Source organism: Equus quagga, chromosome 2 (assembly GCF_021613505.1).
Source record: "Equus quagga isolate Etosha38 chromosome 2, UCLA_HA_Equagga_1.0, whole genome shotgun sequence".
NCBI lineage: Eukaryota > Metazoa > Chordata > Mammalia > Perissodactyla > Equidae > Equus > Equus quagga.
Genome location: NC_060268.1, coordinates 122,891,453 through 122,909,717, shown reverse-complemented (window position 1 = coordinate 122,909,717; position 18,265 = coordinate 122,891,453). Strand labels below are relative to the sequence as shown.

At 37.0% G+C, this 18,265-nt stretch overlaps 1 protein-coding gene across 5 annotated transcripts in view; it reads left to right on the top strand.

The window, feature by feature from the left end:
- KAT6B (lysine acetyltransferase 6B) overlaps positions 1-18,265 on the top strand; it is a 185,944-nt gene that overhangs the window by 6,180 nt on the left and 161,499 nt on the right. For all 5 annotated transcript variants that reach the window (XM_046653484.1, XM_046653483.1, XM_046653487.1 and 2 more), the window contains exons 2-3: positions 4,459-4,528; positions 7,841-8,719. In XM_046653484.1, the coding sequence (XP_046509440.1) occupies positions 8,099-8,719 (621 nt within the window). In that variant the 5' untranslated portion in view covers positions 4,459-4,528; positions 7,841-8,098. The remainder of the gene's footprint in view (positions 1-4,458; positions 4,529-7,840; positions 8,720-18,265) is intronic.

The window sequence follows — 18,265 nt, the reverse complement described above, 5'->3', positions numbered from 1 at the left end:
TTAAACTTCTAATTAATGTAATATGTATTAGTTGAAATGATAATTTTCATGGTGATTTAGTCTCTTAGAAATCCTTGGAAAACATTATTAGCTTATGAATGGAAAACTATGTTAATGAGTAGTGAGAAAGAACTTAGTATTATTCTAAAAAGATAGGGAATTAAATATTCAATTCAACTAACATTTATTGAGTGCTTACTCTGGGCTTGCTGCTGAGTTAGACTCATAAATATAAGCTGAATAAAATTGATATTTGAAGAGATGAAATACTGGTTGCTTTTGTTTATTCCTTCAGTCATTCTTTTCTCTATCCAATACTGGATGGATACTATGGCCAGAGTGATTCAGACATTCAACAAATTTGTGTGTGTGCATGCATGCACTCCACTATGCCTTATTGTGTCACTACTCCTTCAGTGGCTTCCTGTTACTTCATCTGTCATGTTCTCATGCTTCAGGCCAGCTTTTTTATTTTGCTTTTTCTCCCCAAATCCCCCCAGTACATAGTTGTATATTTTAGTTGTGGGTCCTTCTAGTTGTGGCATGTGAGGTGCTGCCTCAGTGTGGCCCAACGAGCGGTGCCATGTCTGTGTCCAGGATCCGAACCGGTGAAACCATGGGCCACTGAAGCAGAGCATGCAAACCCAACCACTCGGCCGTGGGGCCGGCCCCATCAGCCTAGCTTTTGTGACAGCCAACTGTATTTCTTATTCCTCTGTAACACATACCTGTTCTAGGCATGCACATGGATGGACTCAGTGTCCATTTTGTCTGACAGCTCATTCTTAGTTTCTTTGTCTTCTCCTTGATTCCCTTCATTCATTCACTGATGTATTCATTTAACCAATAGGCTTTGAACCCTTCTTATGTTCAAGTTGTGGTCCTGGGCAATCTTGGAGCATACAAAGATGAATCAAACATGAATCCTGTTCTTAAGAATTTTACAGTCTAGTAAGGGAGATGAGGTCAGTATGCAAATAAGCATAATTCAAAGTAGGAAATGAATGCCAAAATAGTAAGAAAGCTAAAAGCTTCCTGTTGGACAAAGAGATGTAGGGCTACTGAGAAGGTGTTGTTTGCACTGGGCCATGAAAGATTTGAATTTGGTTGGAGAAACCAGACAGTTATCCAAGTTCTGCCTTGTCTTTCAAGGTTCAGTTTAAGTCCCATCCACTCAAGTGGTGTTCTACGCATCCACACTTAGCAAGGTATAGTCACACTTGTTTCCAGAGTTCCACAGTTTTTTCCTTCTGTAGTCAGAGGAACCCTTTCTTTGAAATGAATCTTGTGGAGACGCCCACTGTATATATAGAACAGTTAAGATGGAACTGCTTGTTTGGGTACAAGGGGTTATGGCCTACAAGGGGCACCTGCAGGTGATGCCCAAAGCATGTTCTCACAAGAGATCTAAGGAACCTAGTTTGAAAACCAATGGAGAGACAGGAAAGAGTTTAGGTTTTAGCATCTGATTGAAAATCCTTCATGACTTACTGGTCTGAGGTCTTGGCCAGGTCATGTCTCACTTTTCGTTTTGCAAAGTGGAGCAACAATGCTACCTTATAGGCTTGTTTTAAGGTTTACTGATAATCTGTGTAGTGCCTCACCCACAGCAGGTGTCAGAAAATGGTTGGTGGTATTATAGTTTAGTGCTTTATTTCTTTTTTTAAAAAGTAATTTATTGAGGTGAAATTCACATAACATAAAATTAACCATTTTAAAGGGAACAATTCAGTGACATTTCACACTTAGTACATTCACAGTGTTGTGTGACCACCACCTCTATCTAGTTCCAAAACATTTTCATCAATCCAAAATAAAATTCCTTACCCATAGAGCAGTTTCTCCTCAGCTCCCCTACCCCCCGCCAGCCCCGTAAATCTGTGTTCTCTCTATGGATTTATCTATTCTGAAGTTTCATATAAATGGAATTATATGATATGTGACCTTTTGCATGTGGCTTCTTTCACATCTTATTGAGGTTCATCCATGTTGTACGTGTATCAGTACTTAGTTCTTTTTATGACTGAATAACATGCCAATGTGTGGATATACCACATTTTGTTAATTTCTTCATCTGTTGATGGACATTTGGGCTGTTTCCACTTTTTGGCTGTTGTGAATAGTGCTGTTACGAACCTCTGTGTATGTGTACTTATTTGAGTACTTGTCTTCAGTTATTTGGGGTATATACCTAGAAGAGGAATTGTGGAGTCGTGTGGTAATTTTATGTTTAACTTTTTGAGGAAATGCCAAGCAGTGCTTTGTTACTTCTTAATTACTTCCCATCCGCATAGCTCTTACCGTACGGCTGCACACACACAACAACATCTCGCTAAATATTTATTTGTTGTTCTTTGATTAGTATTTATAACCTTACTTCCCAATTCACATTTTGAGCCTTGAACATTAATTTTAGGGGAAATGGATGCATCCAGGACTTGAAAGTTAACAAATATCACCATGTGGATGATGTTTGATGTCAGACAGCAGATATTTGTTAACCGAAGACGCTGTTTTGAGCAACTGTGCCAATAGTCTATGCTGGATGGTTATAAAAGAAAAGTCAAGGTGCCTTCCCTTAAGCAGTGTATGTTCTGTTTTGGAAGATACTTTAAGATTTGTGAGTCTCACTCAGTTACATAATAGGCTATGAAAATAATCCAGGAGCTTATGAAAGTGAGAGAGCTAAAAATAACTGTTAGCAAGGAAAACTCAGAATGACAAAAGAATACACTCTTACTAATATTTATTCTTTTTTTTTTAACCATTGTTTTTGGCTCATCCGTAATCTCATGACTCAAGTGTTATGACATTGATTTTGAAACAACACACAGCTTTAGTAAAAGCTTAGAGGAGGCATCACGTAATATTTATGATCCAGGATATTTTGACTCTTATGCTGATGTGAATATTTTGGAATAGTGTTGATATTTATATCCTACTAATGAAGCCGAAAGCTCAGTGTTGGACTAAGCATTTCTCTAGATCTGTTTAGAGTAGTCTGTAATAAATGATGTAACTAGTGTTTTATTATAAAACTATATGATAGAACCATATAATTTACTGATATTATTTTGTAGTTAAAAATAAAATGATTCAAAACCTTAGAAAATAGAATAATTTAGTTTCATGTTGCATGAGTCCCCAGAATTAATTTGGAATGATTCACTTCCTTTTTGATAGCTTTCTAGTCTAACTTTCAAGTTTTTATAGAAAAAAAATGAGAATAATGATTTTTAGGGTTGTACTTTTGATAGAATGTCCTGTTTACATATGAAACAAATCCTAGTGCTCTGAAAAAGAGAAGTGGCGTGGGTAATTCTGAATCGGGAAAAAAAGCGTTTCTGTTTGGCTTTTGAATGAATTATGAATTTTTTTCCTATAGATTTGTCTTTCTAGTTAGATATTGCTTAGACTAAAGTTAAATTGGTTTTCAATCTATTCTCTTAGCATATACTAATTTACAGTGGGGCCAGTGGGATGTCAGAAACAAACCAGCCTAAGATTAAAAAATTTGCAGTGGATAATGTATAAAGTGGATAATATACATGTGTTTAGTTGAGAATTGGCTGTGGATAAGAGACTTCTGATTCTGTTCCTCTCCTAGCTGTGTGTGTTTTTTTAACACTGATTCTGCTTGTAGCAAAGAGCTGAGTTACATCTGCTTTTGCCTAATTAACTCTGTTGGTTGGTGTCAGATGAGAGCTAATTTTGAGATTAAATTGAGGAGTGGGGTGTGTGTCTGTGTCTGGGGGAGGGCAGATGGAGGATCGAAGGTTGCTTGGTTGTTTTGCATGAGATCAAAATGCAGTTATTCACTACTATTTTAAATGCAGTTATTCACTGTTATTTTAAATTTGTTTTTTGGTTTTGAAGTAAAAATGATCACTACTGTCCAAAAATGTGACGTATGTCAGCACATACTTACTGCTGTGGAAACTGGTACATCCTTCTCTTAGGTGCAGTTATTGGCCATATCTTGCTAGTCTAATCAGTACCTAGATGCCAGGTGACCCTTGGAACAAATAGTGAATGTTGCCTGAGAGAGTTAATATTGACCTTTTAAACAAGTTTGGACTTTTTTTTTTTTCGGATAAAATGTTATACCTGCCTGCCTATTTAAGTAATAGCAGGCTTTTTTTTCTTCATAAGATTCTTTCTTAGACTTTATCACAAACCTAATTTTTCAAATTTGGAGAACAGGGCTGGCCTCAAAGAAGAGTGAAATTTATTTCTTTAGGCATTTGCTTTGGGGCTTCATTTCCTGTCCCAAATTCCATATTCTTAAATATCCTTTAGTGGTATGAAAGAGTTGATATATCACTAAATGTAGTGTACTAATAAACTCAAGCTGCAAGCTGCAGGTGTTGAATAGTTGTGGAGTTCCATAGATGGTTGCTAGATTAAAGGGATGTCCTTATGCCCAAATTAACATTTACTTTTTTTTTCTTTTGGCAGATTTGCCTGAAGATCTGGACAATCTTCACTTTTGTCATGGACTGTTAAAATATTTGGAGTTCCAATTCTGGTATTTTCCCTTATATTTTTAATGTATAAAATGTCAGTCTTATTGAAATTGTTGGTAATGGATATGAATGATTCTTTTGATTATAGGTGAGGATTGTGGTAATAGCTTGTCATGAAGGTACACTTTGAGCATTTATTAATTATGAAATGCAGTTTGTTTTAATGTATGTTCATTTGCTTGGGTAACCAAAATGCTTGAAAGCAACTTTGCAATATTGGATACTTTTCTGTGACCTCTTCTGCTTCTGTAGTTATATTGTGTACAGTCAGATTAAATTAATTGATTCATCCTGAATAAATGATGAAAGATGAAATAATGACTTGGATGTGGTGAAATGTCTTCTAATGAAATTTTGCCCCAAATCATTTTACTTTGGAAATATCAGCTTCCTGTTCTAAACTTACACATGATGATTCCTGTGTTCTATCGTGAAAGTGGTCCAGTGATTTCATTCCTAAACATACCATGTCCCAAATCTAACGTTTTTGTCAGTGATTTATAGAATGACACAAAGGGAATGCTTATTAGATTTGCAGATGACATAGATGACAGAATCAAGATTCAAAACAAATTTTAAAATATTGGAAGATATACTCAAACCAACAAGATGAACTTGAACTGTAATAAATTTTAAATCCCAGCATTTAAATTTGCACAAGGAAGGGAATGAAAAGACTCAGCTTGACAGTATTTTTGAAAGAAGATTAGTTGGACTGCATGCTTAGCATGAGCCAGTTGAGTGTCTGTTAAGAAAGTTCGGGGGCTGGCTTCATGGTGTAGTGGTTAAGTTTGGTGTGCTCTGCTTCAGCGGCCTGGGTTCACAGGTTCAGATCCTGGGTGTGGACCTACATCACCTGTTAACCGTGCTGTTGTGGTGACTGACATGTAAAGTGGAAGAAGATTGGCACAGGTGTTAGCTCAGGGCTAATCTTCCTCAAAAAAAAAAAAAAAAAAAAGCTCATGTAACCCTGGATTGCATTTATAACTAGATAATGCCTAGACTGCCAGATTTTAGGATGGGCACTAGTCAAACTAGTGAGCAACCAAGAGAAGGCGTGCTTGGAAACTATGTGATATGTGGAGATGTTAGGAACTGGGATGTGAGTGCTGTAAGGTAGGTCTGGAGGTAGATTGGGGTTTGATTGTTAGTGATTTTCAAAAGATATTTGTTTTAGAAATATTGGAAGGCCTGCCATATTAAAGAATTATTCAGAATTTCTTCAGATTGTTCCAGAGAAGTAGGACTAGTGTTTAGGAGTTATAAGAAGGCAGATTTTGGCTCCTGTGAGCAGGAGACTATATTACAGTTAGTTGTCCAACAGTGGAGTGAACTGCCTTAAAGAATGACAAATTCTCAATCCCTGGAAGTATCTTGACACTTGATGGTTCATCACTTGGGTATATGGAGAAGGGGTCTTTTACTGGATAGCTGGAAGTTGGACTGGATGACCTCTAAGGTCCCTTCAGCCCCAAGTTTCTGAATCTGATGGGAAAAAAATGGAGTGAGCCTGCAGTTTACTGATTGCAAAGAGGATAATCCTTTTTAAACTGCCTCTTTGAAGCTGATTGAAAAAGTATAGTTCAATGGCCCAATATTTGAGAGCAAACGTTAAATTCTTCAGTATATCTGGCTAAAGTTTTGAGGAAAGACGTTGTTTTCCCTTTTTAGGTTATGTTAAATCTAAATCAATAACGAGAGAGAACTTTAATTTTGTATTTTATGAGACATTTTTCAGAGTGTGTAGATACTGCATTTGATGGTAGCTACTGTGTATTGAATATTAGATATTGTTTTCACTTAATTCTCTCAACAGTCCTGTGAAGGATGTGCTATTATTGCCCTACAGGTAAAGTGACTCCAACTTAAGTCACTTACTCAGAGTTTCTGTGCTAGACATTGGTAGAACTGGCAGTCATGCCATTAGTCTGATGGCAGAGGCAGAACTAGCTAGAGCAGGCAGTTGTGGCTTAGATGAAGATAGTGCTGGGTTTAGATTTTAGAATAATGGTGTTTGAGCCTTAAGTCTACTATTGACTGTGACTTTGAGTGAGTTACAGCTTTCCCTGAGCCTCAGTTTACCCATAGAGTCGTCCTGTAGATTAAATGACAAGCATTATATGTGAACACACTCTGTAAATTAATTTTTTTTTTGTGAGAAAGATTGGCCCTGAGCTAATGTCTGTTGCCAATCTTCCTCTTTTTGCTTGAGGAGGATTAACCCTGAGCTAACATCTGTGCCAGTCTTCCTTTATTTTGTATATTGGTTGCCACCACAGCATGGCTTGATGAGTGGTGTAGGTCTGGGCCCAGGATCTGAACCTGTGAACCCTGGACTGCTGAAGCAGAGCATGCTGAGCTTAACCACTACACCACCAGGCTGGCCCCTCTATAAATTGTAAACTATAAAAAAGGAGTTAAGATTTGAATATTGTCAGTGGAGAGCGAGATTAGAGCCCAGATCTGACCTAACTCCCAGGCCAGGGCACTTTCTCCTGGTGCTCTTGCAGTGTACTCAATACCAGATTGGAGATCTAGGGTGGTTTTTGTGTCCATCAGGAGGGTCTCAGAGCAATACTACTGTCTACCTGGAGTGAGATTTGTGTGAACCTTCCTTGTGTTGAGCAGTGTCTTGAACTAACCAGGTACTAAGATACCTAGAATGCTACGTTATTTAAAAGGTGAAGCATTGTGTTACTATATTAGTTTCGGTTTTCCAACATGTGGGTTAGAGAGTGTCAGTTTTCCAACATGTGGGTTAGAGAGTGTCACAGGCTCTTTTCAAAGGGATGAGAAGATGTAATTCTATAGAAATGGCTAGATGGGAAATTCTCTTATGTGTGAGATTTGGGAAATATAATGTCTAGCTGAAATAGAAAATCAGAATTTTTGCTCTTTTTTTTTGTTTAGGATTTCTTGAAGTAAGTTTAATGTGCCTTCACCAGATTTCATATCATAGACTTATATGATGTTGATTTTATGTTTATGATAGACATGTATCTTGAACCCCTTTCATGTAATTTTATTAATTTCAATAAAGGTTATACATTAAATATAGAACTTATATGTCATCTCTTAAATGCCCCATAAGTGACTTCATATAAATAACAAGTGAAAAATTCTAAAGAGATTCCTTCTCAGACTGTGACCTGATTTCTGGTTGGAAAATATGGTCACTGACTTTGTTGCATAATACCTGCCTGTCAGTACTTCTCTGGTCATTTTGCATCTGAAAAAGTAATGCTTAAGAGTCATTTAATTTATTTTTAGATGTTCCATTATTAAGAGCCTTCCCTCCCTTTTTATCCTTTAAGGTCTTGATATCCTAGTTAAAGATGTTCCTCGCCAGAATGCAGTCTTTCCTGTTGGGCAGATAAGACAACTATCAACATTGCCTCTTTGTCCGTCTTTTTAATCTCTTAAGAATGGATGTTTGTAAGATGTTGCTTATATGGTCTGGAATACTCTGCCCATTTGTTGAATTGTAAATGACTTTTAAATGTGCAAGTTCTGTTAAATACAAGGAGAACCTCTATGGGTAACTTTTGTATTGAAGAAGTCATTTGTCAACCATGGTAAAACTTGCAAACCCACTTTATACAGAGTGGATTCTTGAAGCTATACAGAAAATAAAAAAGCAAAAGCAAAGGCCCTCTGAAGAGAGAATCTGCCATGCAGTGAGCACTTCCCATGGGTTGGATAAGAAGACAGTCTCTGAACAGCTGGAACTCAGTGTTCAGGATGGCTCAGTTCTCAAAGTCACCAACAAAGGCCTTGCCTCTTATAAGGACCCAGACAACCCTGGGCGCTTTTCATCAGTTAAACCAGGCACTTTTCCTAAATCAACCAAGGGATCTAGAGGATCATGTAATGATCTCCGCAATGTGGATTGGAATAAACTTTTAAGGAGAGCAATTGAAGGACTTGAGGAGCCAAATGGCTCCTCCCTGAAAAACATAGAGAAGTATCTCAGAAGTCAAAGTGATCTCACGGGCACCACCAACAACCCAGCCTTTCAGCAGAGGCTGCGACTGGGGGCCAAACGCGCAGTGAACAATGGGAGGTTACTGAAAGATGGACCGCAGTACAGGGTTAATTATGGAAGCTTAGACGGCAAAGGGGCTCCCAAATATCCCAGTGCTTTCCCATCCTCGCTCCCACCTGTCAGCCTTCTACCCCATGAGAAAGACCAGGTAAGTGAAGAGAGAATGTTAATACGTTCCAAGTATTACCCATTTGATTTGTACAGTTTCAGTTAAATTTCATATGGACAAAAATTCTGAGTAAAGTTTGATAAAATCAAATGTTTTGCCTTAGAGCAGGCTTTTATATTTTAAAATGTATATTTTTTTTACAATATAAACTGTCCTGTATTGTTTTACGACATATTAAGGGCTTTCCCATTGGTTGACTAAGAATTTAACATGATTATGTCACTTGTTTTTTAAACTAATTCCTAATTGATAAGTGCTTGAAAGGACCAGGATAGATAACTTTAATTCTCCTTCCTCAAGGCAGGATCATATATATCATATGTCAAAAATCTAAGAAAGGCCATAGTATATTTTCCTTTTTAAAAAAGTTATTTTTTAAATTTTTTCAGCTTTATTGAGGTATAATTGACATATTTTTCTCTTTATTATTTTCAGAGAAGAAGAATCTGTAGACTAATTATTTTAATACTGATAGTCTGTGCGTTTCTGGAATTGTTTTAATATGTGACCTAAATATCCCGCCTGTTTCAATTTAAAGTCATTTATTATTGTCCACTTCTCAGTGGTTGAAAGTGAATGTTTATTTGTCTCATACTGTATCTTCTTCTCTTTTCTAATTCTCTTGGTTTCTCTGGGCCTTATGTTATTTCTATAGTATTTATAAATATGTGGCAGATTTCTCCTTAAGTTACTGCTAAAATTTTAAGTCTTTGGTTCTGTAGGATTTTCCAGTGTTTTGTTTCAAAGCAGCTGAAATTGCTTCCCAAACTAAAACCAAAGTAGAGCAGTAGCAAATTGTTTATGATAATAATTCAGGCCCTCCAGTTTTAGGATTGTCTGTCCTTTGGGCAAGTGGACACATTGATATCAGTTAACTTTACCTCTTGTAAACCATTAACCATTGTTCTTAGAAAGGGTGGTTGTATGTGTTAACTACATTTTTAGAAGTGATGGAAACACGAGTGATAGGAAAAGTTATGCTCCTGTTGGCTTGTTTGTCCTGTTTGGATGTGGCCAACTCTGGAGATAGACCCTGCTTCCCTCAGTGCTTTAAGCTGATAGAGGCCCAGCTCTAGAAAGTGAGTATGACCAGGTGGTTTGCCTTTCCACGGACTAATCTCAGCCCTAGCATTTATTTCTTAACTGTGTTTTTATTTTATTAGTTTTCCTCAACATTTATTTTGGTGGTCTTTGTTTGTGTAACCAACCCCCAATTCTTTGTCAGAGAACGTGAGCATAAAGAAAGAAGTAAACCTATGAAATTTTCATTTTAATAACATTTGTTTCAAAAAAATACAGCAAGTGACTCAAATCCTAATTCCTGTGTCTGACACAGCCACATTAAGCACTTCTGTTTCTCATTAACTATTTTTATAAAAGCTTACACCATGAGGAAATTCGTTAAGGGGATATAGAGCCATTTCTTGATAGATTTGGATATCTTTGTTTTCATATTATATATATTACCCTAAGGTATTTTAAGGATTTATCATTATCGGGTATATGGACTAATTCAGGCAGCTTTAAGCATTTAGCAGGATGTTTCAATGATTTTGTGATCCAGGGAATCTCTTTACTTCTGATAGAGAAGTCACTATAGATTTTCCGCAGTCCCTTTCTTATCCGTCTCTTTAACCTTGCCCATCATTTCTTGCTAACCTTATCATATTTTTTCATACAGCATCTGTATGGAAGTATTTTTAGTCTAAAGGAAAATTCATGTCTGAAAGTGTCTCGGATTGAGAACAGAGTAATTTATTGCTTAACATGCAATTGTTACTGCTTTTTTTATGATGCTGATGTTTAAATTGTCCAGTTAGCATCATCCTATAACAAGGAATGCTGAGAAAAATGTGTCCTAGAATGTTTATTTGATGAAATTTGGAGATCAGTTGTATTGAGTAATGATAATCTAATTCTTAAAAAAGAGCAAATAAAAATAAATATCAGATCAAATCAATTTGGACACAATATATTTTTTTGTTTGTATTGTATATTACAATAGCACTTTTCCTTGAAAAAATGTAATAAAAACCACATCATAATATATTGCCCTTTGAAATTACAAGTGGTAAATAGTTTAAAACCATGTAAACTTCCTAATAAGCTAAATGTAATAGAAATTCTTAACCTGGGATCCATGAATGAGTTTGGAGCAGGTAGGCCACAAATCCCCTGAAATCGAATGTCAGGTTTGTGTATCCACGTGTTTTTCTAGGGTCAGGGTCTATAGTTTGTTGTTGTTGTTGTTTTTAAGATTGGCACCTGAGCTAACAACTGTTGCCAATCTTCTTCTTTTTTTTTTTTTTGGCTTTTTCTCCCCAAATCCCTCTGGTACATAGTTGCATATATTAGTTGTGGGTCCTTCTAGTTGTGGCATGTGGGATGCCACCTCAGCATGACCTGATGAGCGGTGCCATGTCTGCGCCCAGGATCTGAACCATCGGAACCCTGGGCCACCGAAGCAGATTGTGCAAACTTAATCACTTGGCCACCTGTCTGGGCCCCGGGTCTATAGTTTTTATCAGATTCTCAGAGGGATCCAAAATATCAAATAGTCAATGTGAACATTTTGGTACTGTAGAAAGTGTTTTGAGTTTCTTATGCTAATTGTTGGCTTTTGATTATTCTTGCTTCAGCTGCTAAACTGGGATCTGTATGCAGATTGGTTGTACTGTAGTTTCATGTACATAGGGCTTTTTTCTTTTAAAGATTTTATTTTTCCTTTTTCTCCCCAAATCCCTCTGGTACATAGTTGCATATTTTTAGTTGTGGGTCCTTCTAGTTGTGGCATGTGGGACGCCGCCTCAGCATGGCTTGATGAGCAGTGCCATGTCCGCGCCCAGGATCCGAACCAGTAAAACCCTGGGCCGCTGAAGCGGAGCACGCAAACTTAACCACTTGGCCCCAGGGCTGGCCCCTATACAGGGCTTTTAAAAATATATTTGAAAGACAGGTTATTGTAGTTCTTGATGTGCTAGAAGTCTGTAGAGTTTGCATTGTATGAGGACATTTATGATATAAATGGCAAGTGTTTGTACAGAGATGAAATAAACTCAGTTACAATTTTGTCACCTGATGTCTTTCAAAGAAGCTGTTATTCTAGTTACTTTTGCTAAGCAGTTTCATTTAACTGTAAAAAAGAAAATAAAAATAGTAACTAACATTTCTTAAGTGTTAAATGCTAGCACTATTCCAAGTGCTTTATATTTATTCCTTACCACAATAACTGTGAGGATCATAGATTATTATCCTTATTTTACAGATGAAAAACTCAGGCTCAGAGCCCAAGTAATTTGCCCAGGGTCAGTTATAGAGCTGGTGAGTGGTGAAGCCAAGATTCTAAGGAGACAGTCTGACTCCCCAGCTCTGCTACTGGGCTGGGTACTGGTCTACAGTGGCGGCTTTTCACTAACACTAAAAATAGGTCTTCCCGTACCTCGAATGCTTAGAAGCAGTTTTCTCCCAACAAATCGATATCTGGCATTTCAAATTTGGTAGTTGCAATGAGCTTCTTACAGATCTTAAAGCAGATACTATTTATAATGTTAGCGTATATGGGAAAGCAACAGGGAAAATAGTAAACATGTGTCTAGCTAGATTTAATGTCATCATGGTTCCTATGCACGGTGGCTGGGAGGGGTATAGTGCAAGTCACAGTAGCAGGGCTCCTTGCTCTCTGAAATGAAACTGCACATCTCCTGATAGCCTAGAATTCCGAGTGGATGTTACCACACTGGCTCCTTAGCATCACTTCTTTGTATTTCTTTAAGAAAGCTGTCTTTGGTGAGGTGATATGGAAATGAATTAAACCACCGCAGATAAAACTTTATCTTTGACTTAGTGAGGAAACTCCTCAAAGACAGTATTAGTGTTTCTCATTAAAAGTGGTAAAGCTCAAGTAGGTCAGATTATGAGGACTTTGGAAAGTCAAATATTCTAAGAGAGACTTCGTTTATCACCACACGCTTTGTAGCATTAAGATTTCATTTGAACATTTGGGCTTCAGCATTTTTATAAAATCAGTTTAGTTCAATTTTAAACAGGTTCTTTGGTATTTCACTTTATTGAGAATATCTTCCTAAAGTTTGTTAAGTATCAAATCTTGGTATATTTCTAGTGCAGTCCCTAATAGGAAATTCTCATTCTTGACTGCTGTAGGTGTAGGCTTCTACACCTTGTAGAAGTAGGGCTTTTGGTATTTTTTTTCTTGAAGAAATGAAATAACTGTAGTAGTCTTATAAAAACCTTCAAACATAATTACAAAAACAATGATACTGTCATTAAGAAAAAAACAAAGAGTTTTAAAAGGAGCACAGATGTTCAGAAATGGGGCTGAGAGACAAAACTGTTAAAATCACTTGTGGATCCAAAACTAAAATACTTGTATATATATATATATATATATACATATATATATGTACTGGGGGGATTTGGGGAGAAAAAAGCAGGGGAAAAAGAAAAAGAAGATTGGCAACAGTTGTTAGCTCAGGTGCCAATCTTTTAAAAAAAAATCACATGTGGTCTTGGCCTGTTTAGTTGTTTATTACATTTGTCCCCCACCCCCTTTTAGGGAAATATCTTATTAAGGCTTTTGGCAATGTTATTAGTATGAAATATTTCTATAAATGTAAGATTAATGTACATCCTACATCAGTTTCTTGTGTTATGTAAATGCCATAAATTGAAGAACTTTATTTATAGATTTTCCTTTCTTCAGTTTTCTCCATTCTGTCCTCTCCTCTCCAGTTCCATTATCCCTGCCCTAGAGAGACCCTCTTCATCTCTCTCTGGGACTGTTCCAATTGCCTGTACTTTGTGAAGGACCATTCACTAGTCCATATTGTTCTTTGATGTGGCAGGCTTCCAGAAGTCTCTCAGCCCTAGGGGAATTGTTCATAGTCTCAGACAACTCTGGATCTTTTTGGCAGAAATGTGTGTATTTTTTATCTGCTAATTATAGAGAGTCTAAATGTCCTCCTCTCTGTTGACCTTCTTAGTTGTCCTTTGAATTGGTGTCCTTTGTATTGCAGATGTCACCTTTCTCAAAGAATGCTTAGCTATGTGTGTTCAACTGAAAGTTGGATAAAGCTCTAAATATTGCAAAATCGACTCTTCCATGTAACCTGAATTTTGGGATTGATATGGATGAAAGTCAGTTTTAGAATGACTAAAGTCAGACAGAGACCTATTATAATGTGAGGGTCTAGCTGGATCAAATACTTCCTGTTCCAGGGTCAGGGAAGAAAAAAAAATTGTAGTTCATGTTTTTCCTATAATTAAGCTTCAGACGTTCTTCAAAATAGCAGAGTATCTGAGGACTACTTTTGTGAGCATGCAGTACCAGTCCTTGAGACACTGTTGAGAGAACACTTGCATTGTCTCAAACTAGTTAGTTGGGTCAAGGGAAAGATAAAATGAAGAGTGAATGAGTCTTTCTGTTGTACTCTGAGGCATGACAGCTTGTTCACTTTTGAACTTTTGTCAAGATAGGACTTGTCTAGGGGGCTGGGCCTGGTGGCTCAGCATTTAAGTTCTCACGTTCCACTTCGGTGGCCCGGGGTTCACCCTTTGGATGCCGCGTGCGGACATGGCACCACTTGGCAAGCCATGCTGTGGCAGACGTTCCACATATAAAGTAGGGGAAGATGGACACGGATGTTAGCTCAGGGCCAGTCTTCCTCAGCAAAAAGAGGAGGATTGGAGGCAGATGTTAGCTCAGGGCTGATCTTCCTCAAAAAAAAAAAAAAAACAAGATGGGACTTGTCTAGACTTCTAATGAAATAGCCTTCAGGTAAAGTAGAGACATTATGTCAGGGGATTTTTGACTCTTAAAATGAGTGTTAAAAATTCTTTTTAACTCTGGATCTTATATGTATTTGGTACTGTATTGCTGCCTTTTCTACAACACATGATTCCATCCTGAATGATACATAGATCAGTCTATTTTCTGATTTCCTAATGGTATTATCTTTCAAGCATTGAGGATGCTAAGGGTGTGGACTTTTGAATAATTTTGGATATTTTTGACTGCTTTCAGGAATGTATTGTTGTATTCCATATACTTATTTAGCTTATAATAGCTCATTTATTATACTTTCTGTGCTAAGAAAATCTGTATTTTATAGCTTTGAAGTTATTTAACAGTTAAGTGCTGTTTGCTGATTTATTCTGATTGTATCTTGGATGGCAAAGATTTTTTTTCTCAGAATGAAGGTCTATATTCTTTTTATGTATTTTATCTTTGTACATGATAATGTACAAAGGATACATGAGAAGATTGTTTTATCATTGCAATAGCAAATTTTGGTTGTGAAATTCATACCGTTTTGTTTATACGTTTAATTTTTTTGGCCTGTACAATTAAACTACAGTAGATCTGATGAAATTGTTCTTCCCTAGTTACACCAACATTTAAAATGTGAATCTGCATCTTCTCAGGTACTTTGATCTCTCCAATCTATTAATGTTTCTAAGTACATAAACATCAATTAGCTCACTAAATTGAAGTTAGCAAATGAGTCAGCCATGTAATTTGTTCGTGACATTTTGAGTTAGCAGGGCCAGGAGGAAAGTATGATTTTATTTGTGTATGGGTGCTTGCTGTCTTCAGGTGGTGATGGGGAGTTTATATGTGTAAAAAAAGGAAGTCTGGCCAGTGTGCATTGTGAAATACAGATCACGGTTATTAGGCTTCTGCTTGGGACTCCACTATTTGCCCAAAGAGCTCTCCACAAGTTGCAGACTGCATACTATTGTTTTTCCTTTTATAGGTGAACCTTTTAGTTAGCAGAGTATTAATGTGGAGTATAGCTTTTTTTGTTTCATGAAAGGTAATAGTTTGAAAAATCTGTGAAATGAACTATATAAACAAAATTCTAGAGTGAATGCTATTAGATTTAAATTGTGAGGCTGGTCTCTACAAAGATATAAAATAAATACTAATCAGTGGTCTAAGCAAAATCCAGGAAGGATTTGTGTTAATTTGACAAGTGGGTTTAGAATTCTTTAGCCATTATTTTTTAGAAACCAGCTTTGTTCATACATCCTTTCTCTAATTTGCTTCACTTTTGATCTTAGATAAAACCAGCTGCAATTTTGTTTCATTAACAAACTTGACTGGTTAACAGATGTTTGTTTTGGCTTGATTGTGTCCTTTCTATTAGAAACAGCATAAGCATACATAGAAACCATGCTGGGCCTTTTCCTGTCTGTAGCTAGACAGGCATTTCAGAAGAGCAACTTAATTTTATTTACAAGTTCAGTTTTTGTTCTTCTGTACTATTATTGTAGGTATACAAACATTTTAGCTCTTGTTCCCTCTGTCAGGGAGGTCTTTGTTCTTAATCCTCCATCTGTTAGTCCAGTATACCCCCAAGCCCCCCTTTTTTAGCATTGCAAAATCTTAGCATGCAGGGAAAAAGGTATTGCAGAAGAGGTGATTGAGATATCAATGACTCTTCCACACTTCAAGGGAGGGAATGAGACTAGCCTGGTGAATTTAGATAATTTCTTCCATCTTCTTTGATGTCAGTAAGCTGCCATGTGGAAAGCAATGAGGCCTACAGGAAGGAGGTGAGCCTTGTCTCGGCTGCCTGTGATATTTGGGAGTGATGTGGGCTGGGAGCCAGAGACACACTTGAATGTTTCTGTAGTAGTTTCTGATGTGGCCAGTCCTGATTTTTATCCACGGTTTACTGCCATGCTCGTGACCCTCTCAGCTCATAAATGGGAATGATGGAGTTCAAGAAACAGAGAGTAAAGGTTATATGGAGTAAGAGAAACAGTAAGAGAAACAAAGAATGCTCAAACTGAAATCCAGTGTTAAGGATATCAAATGATAATTCCTATTTGATATTTAATCAACTTGTTTCCAAAACTGGTGTTTTAAAATCATGTATGATCTTCTATCTTATATCAAAACCCAACCCCAGGTATTGAACCTTGAGATGTGAGTAGAGCAGCAGAAAACAGGATCTGCTAGTAGAAGAGTGTGACCTGTCTGAAGAACAAAAGCTAGTCCAGTTAGACTGCTGGAGGATGTGAGGAGACTGGGACGGTAGGCAGGGAGATAGCTCCTCCTTAACTTTGTAATTTACAGAAGTGCAATATTTCAGAAAAGTTTAAAGGGTGGTACAATAAGCTCTGTATTTCTTTCTAGATTTATCAGTTGTTAACATTTTGCCACATTTGTTTTTTTCTCTCTCCTGTGTATATTTTTATATGTGTGTGTATATACACATATATATACGTCATCATATTTTTTGTCTGAACTATTTGAAAATAAATAGCAAACATTATGATTTAAGATATTATAATATTGTTATAGTAATAATTATATATCAAGGAACATTCTCCTATATAACTACAATACTCGTATCTCATGTAAGAGATTCAATAGTGGAACAAATGTTATATACTAGACAGTTTATATTTCCCCCAATGGCCCCAAAATGTCATTTATAACTTTTGTTTTTGTTCTAGGATCCAGTTAAGGATCACACACTGCATTTTGTTGTTGTATCTCCTTTAATAGAGAATGGTTTTCCCTCTTTTTTTGCTTCTCTTATCAGTGACATTTTTGAAGAATCTAGGCCAGTTGTCTTGTATGATGTCCCACAGTTGTCTGAGTGTGTCCTCATGACTAGATTCAGGGTAAACATTTTTGGCAAGTATACTGCATGGGTGATGTTGTATTTCCTCTTTGGTCATCTTAAGAGATATATCCTTTCACATTGTCTCATTACTGGCAGTGCTTATTTGATCAGTTACTTAAGGTGGTGTCCCAGATCTCTCTTTATAAAGGCATCTTTTCCCTTTTGTCGTTAATAGGTAATCTGTACAGTGATACTCTGAGACCATGTGAATAACCTTTCATTCAGTGTGTATTAGTTTTCTTTTACTGCTGTAACAAATTACCACAAACTTAGTGGCTTAAAACAATACAAGTTTATTGTTTTACAGTTCTGTAGGTTGGAAGTCTAACATTGATCTCATTGGGTTAAAATCAAGGTGCCAGCAGGGCTCTCTTCCTTTCTGGAGGCCCTAGGGGAGAATCTGTTTCTTCATCTTTTCCAGTGTCTACAGGCTGCCTGCATTCCTTAGCTCATGGCTCCCTCCCTCCATCTTCAAAGCCAGCAGCATTACATCTCTTTCCAGTCACATCTCTTTCTGACCATAGCCTGGACAGGGTCTCAGCTTTTAAAGGATTCATGTGATTAGGTTGGGGCCATTTAGATAATCCAAGATAATCTCCCCATCTCAAAGTCCTTCACTTAATCACATCAGGTAAAGTCATTTTTGCCATGTGAGGTGATAGATTCACAGGTTCTTGGCATTAGGAAGTGGACATCTTTGTGTGTGGGGGAGTATTCTGCCCGCCACACAGTGGTTTTAGTATCCTCTTCTAAAGCAGTTTTTGCATTGGGGGTTGCAGATCTTTGAAGGTTAGCGCCATGGTGTAACATGGTCTAAGTATGCTTAGAAAGGAATGAATTACAGTTTATGGGAGTAATGCTGCTTGAA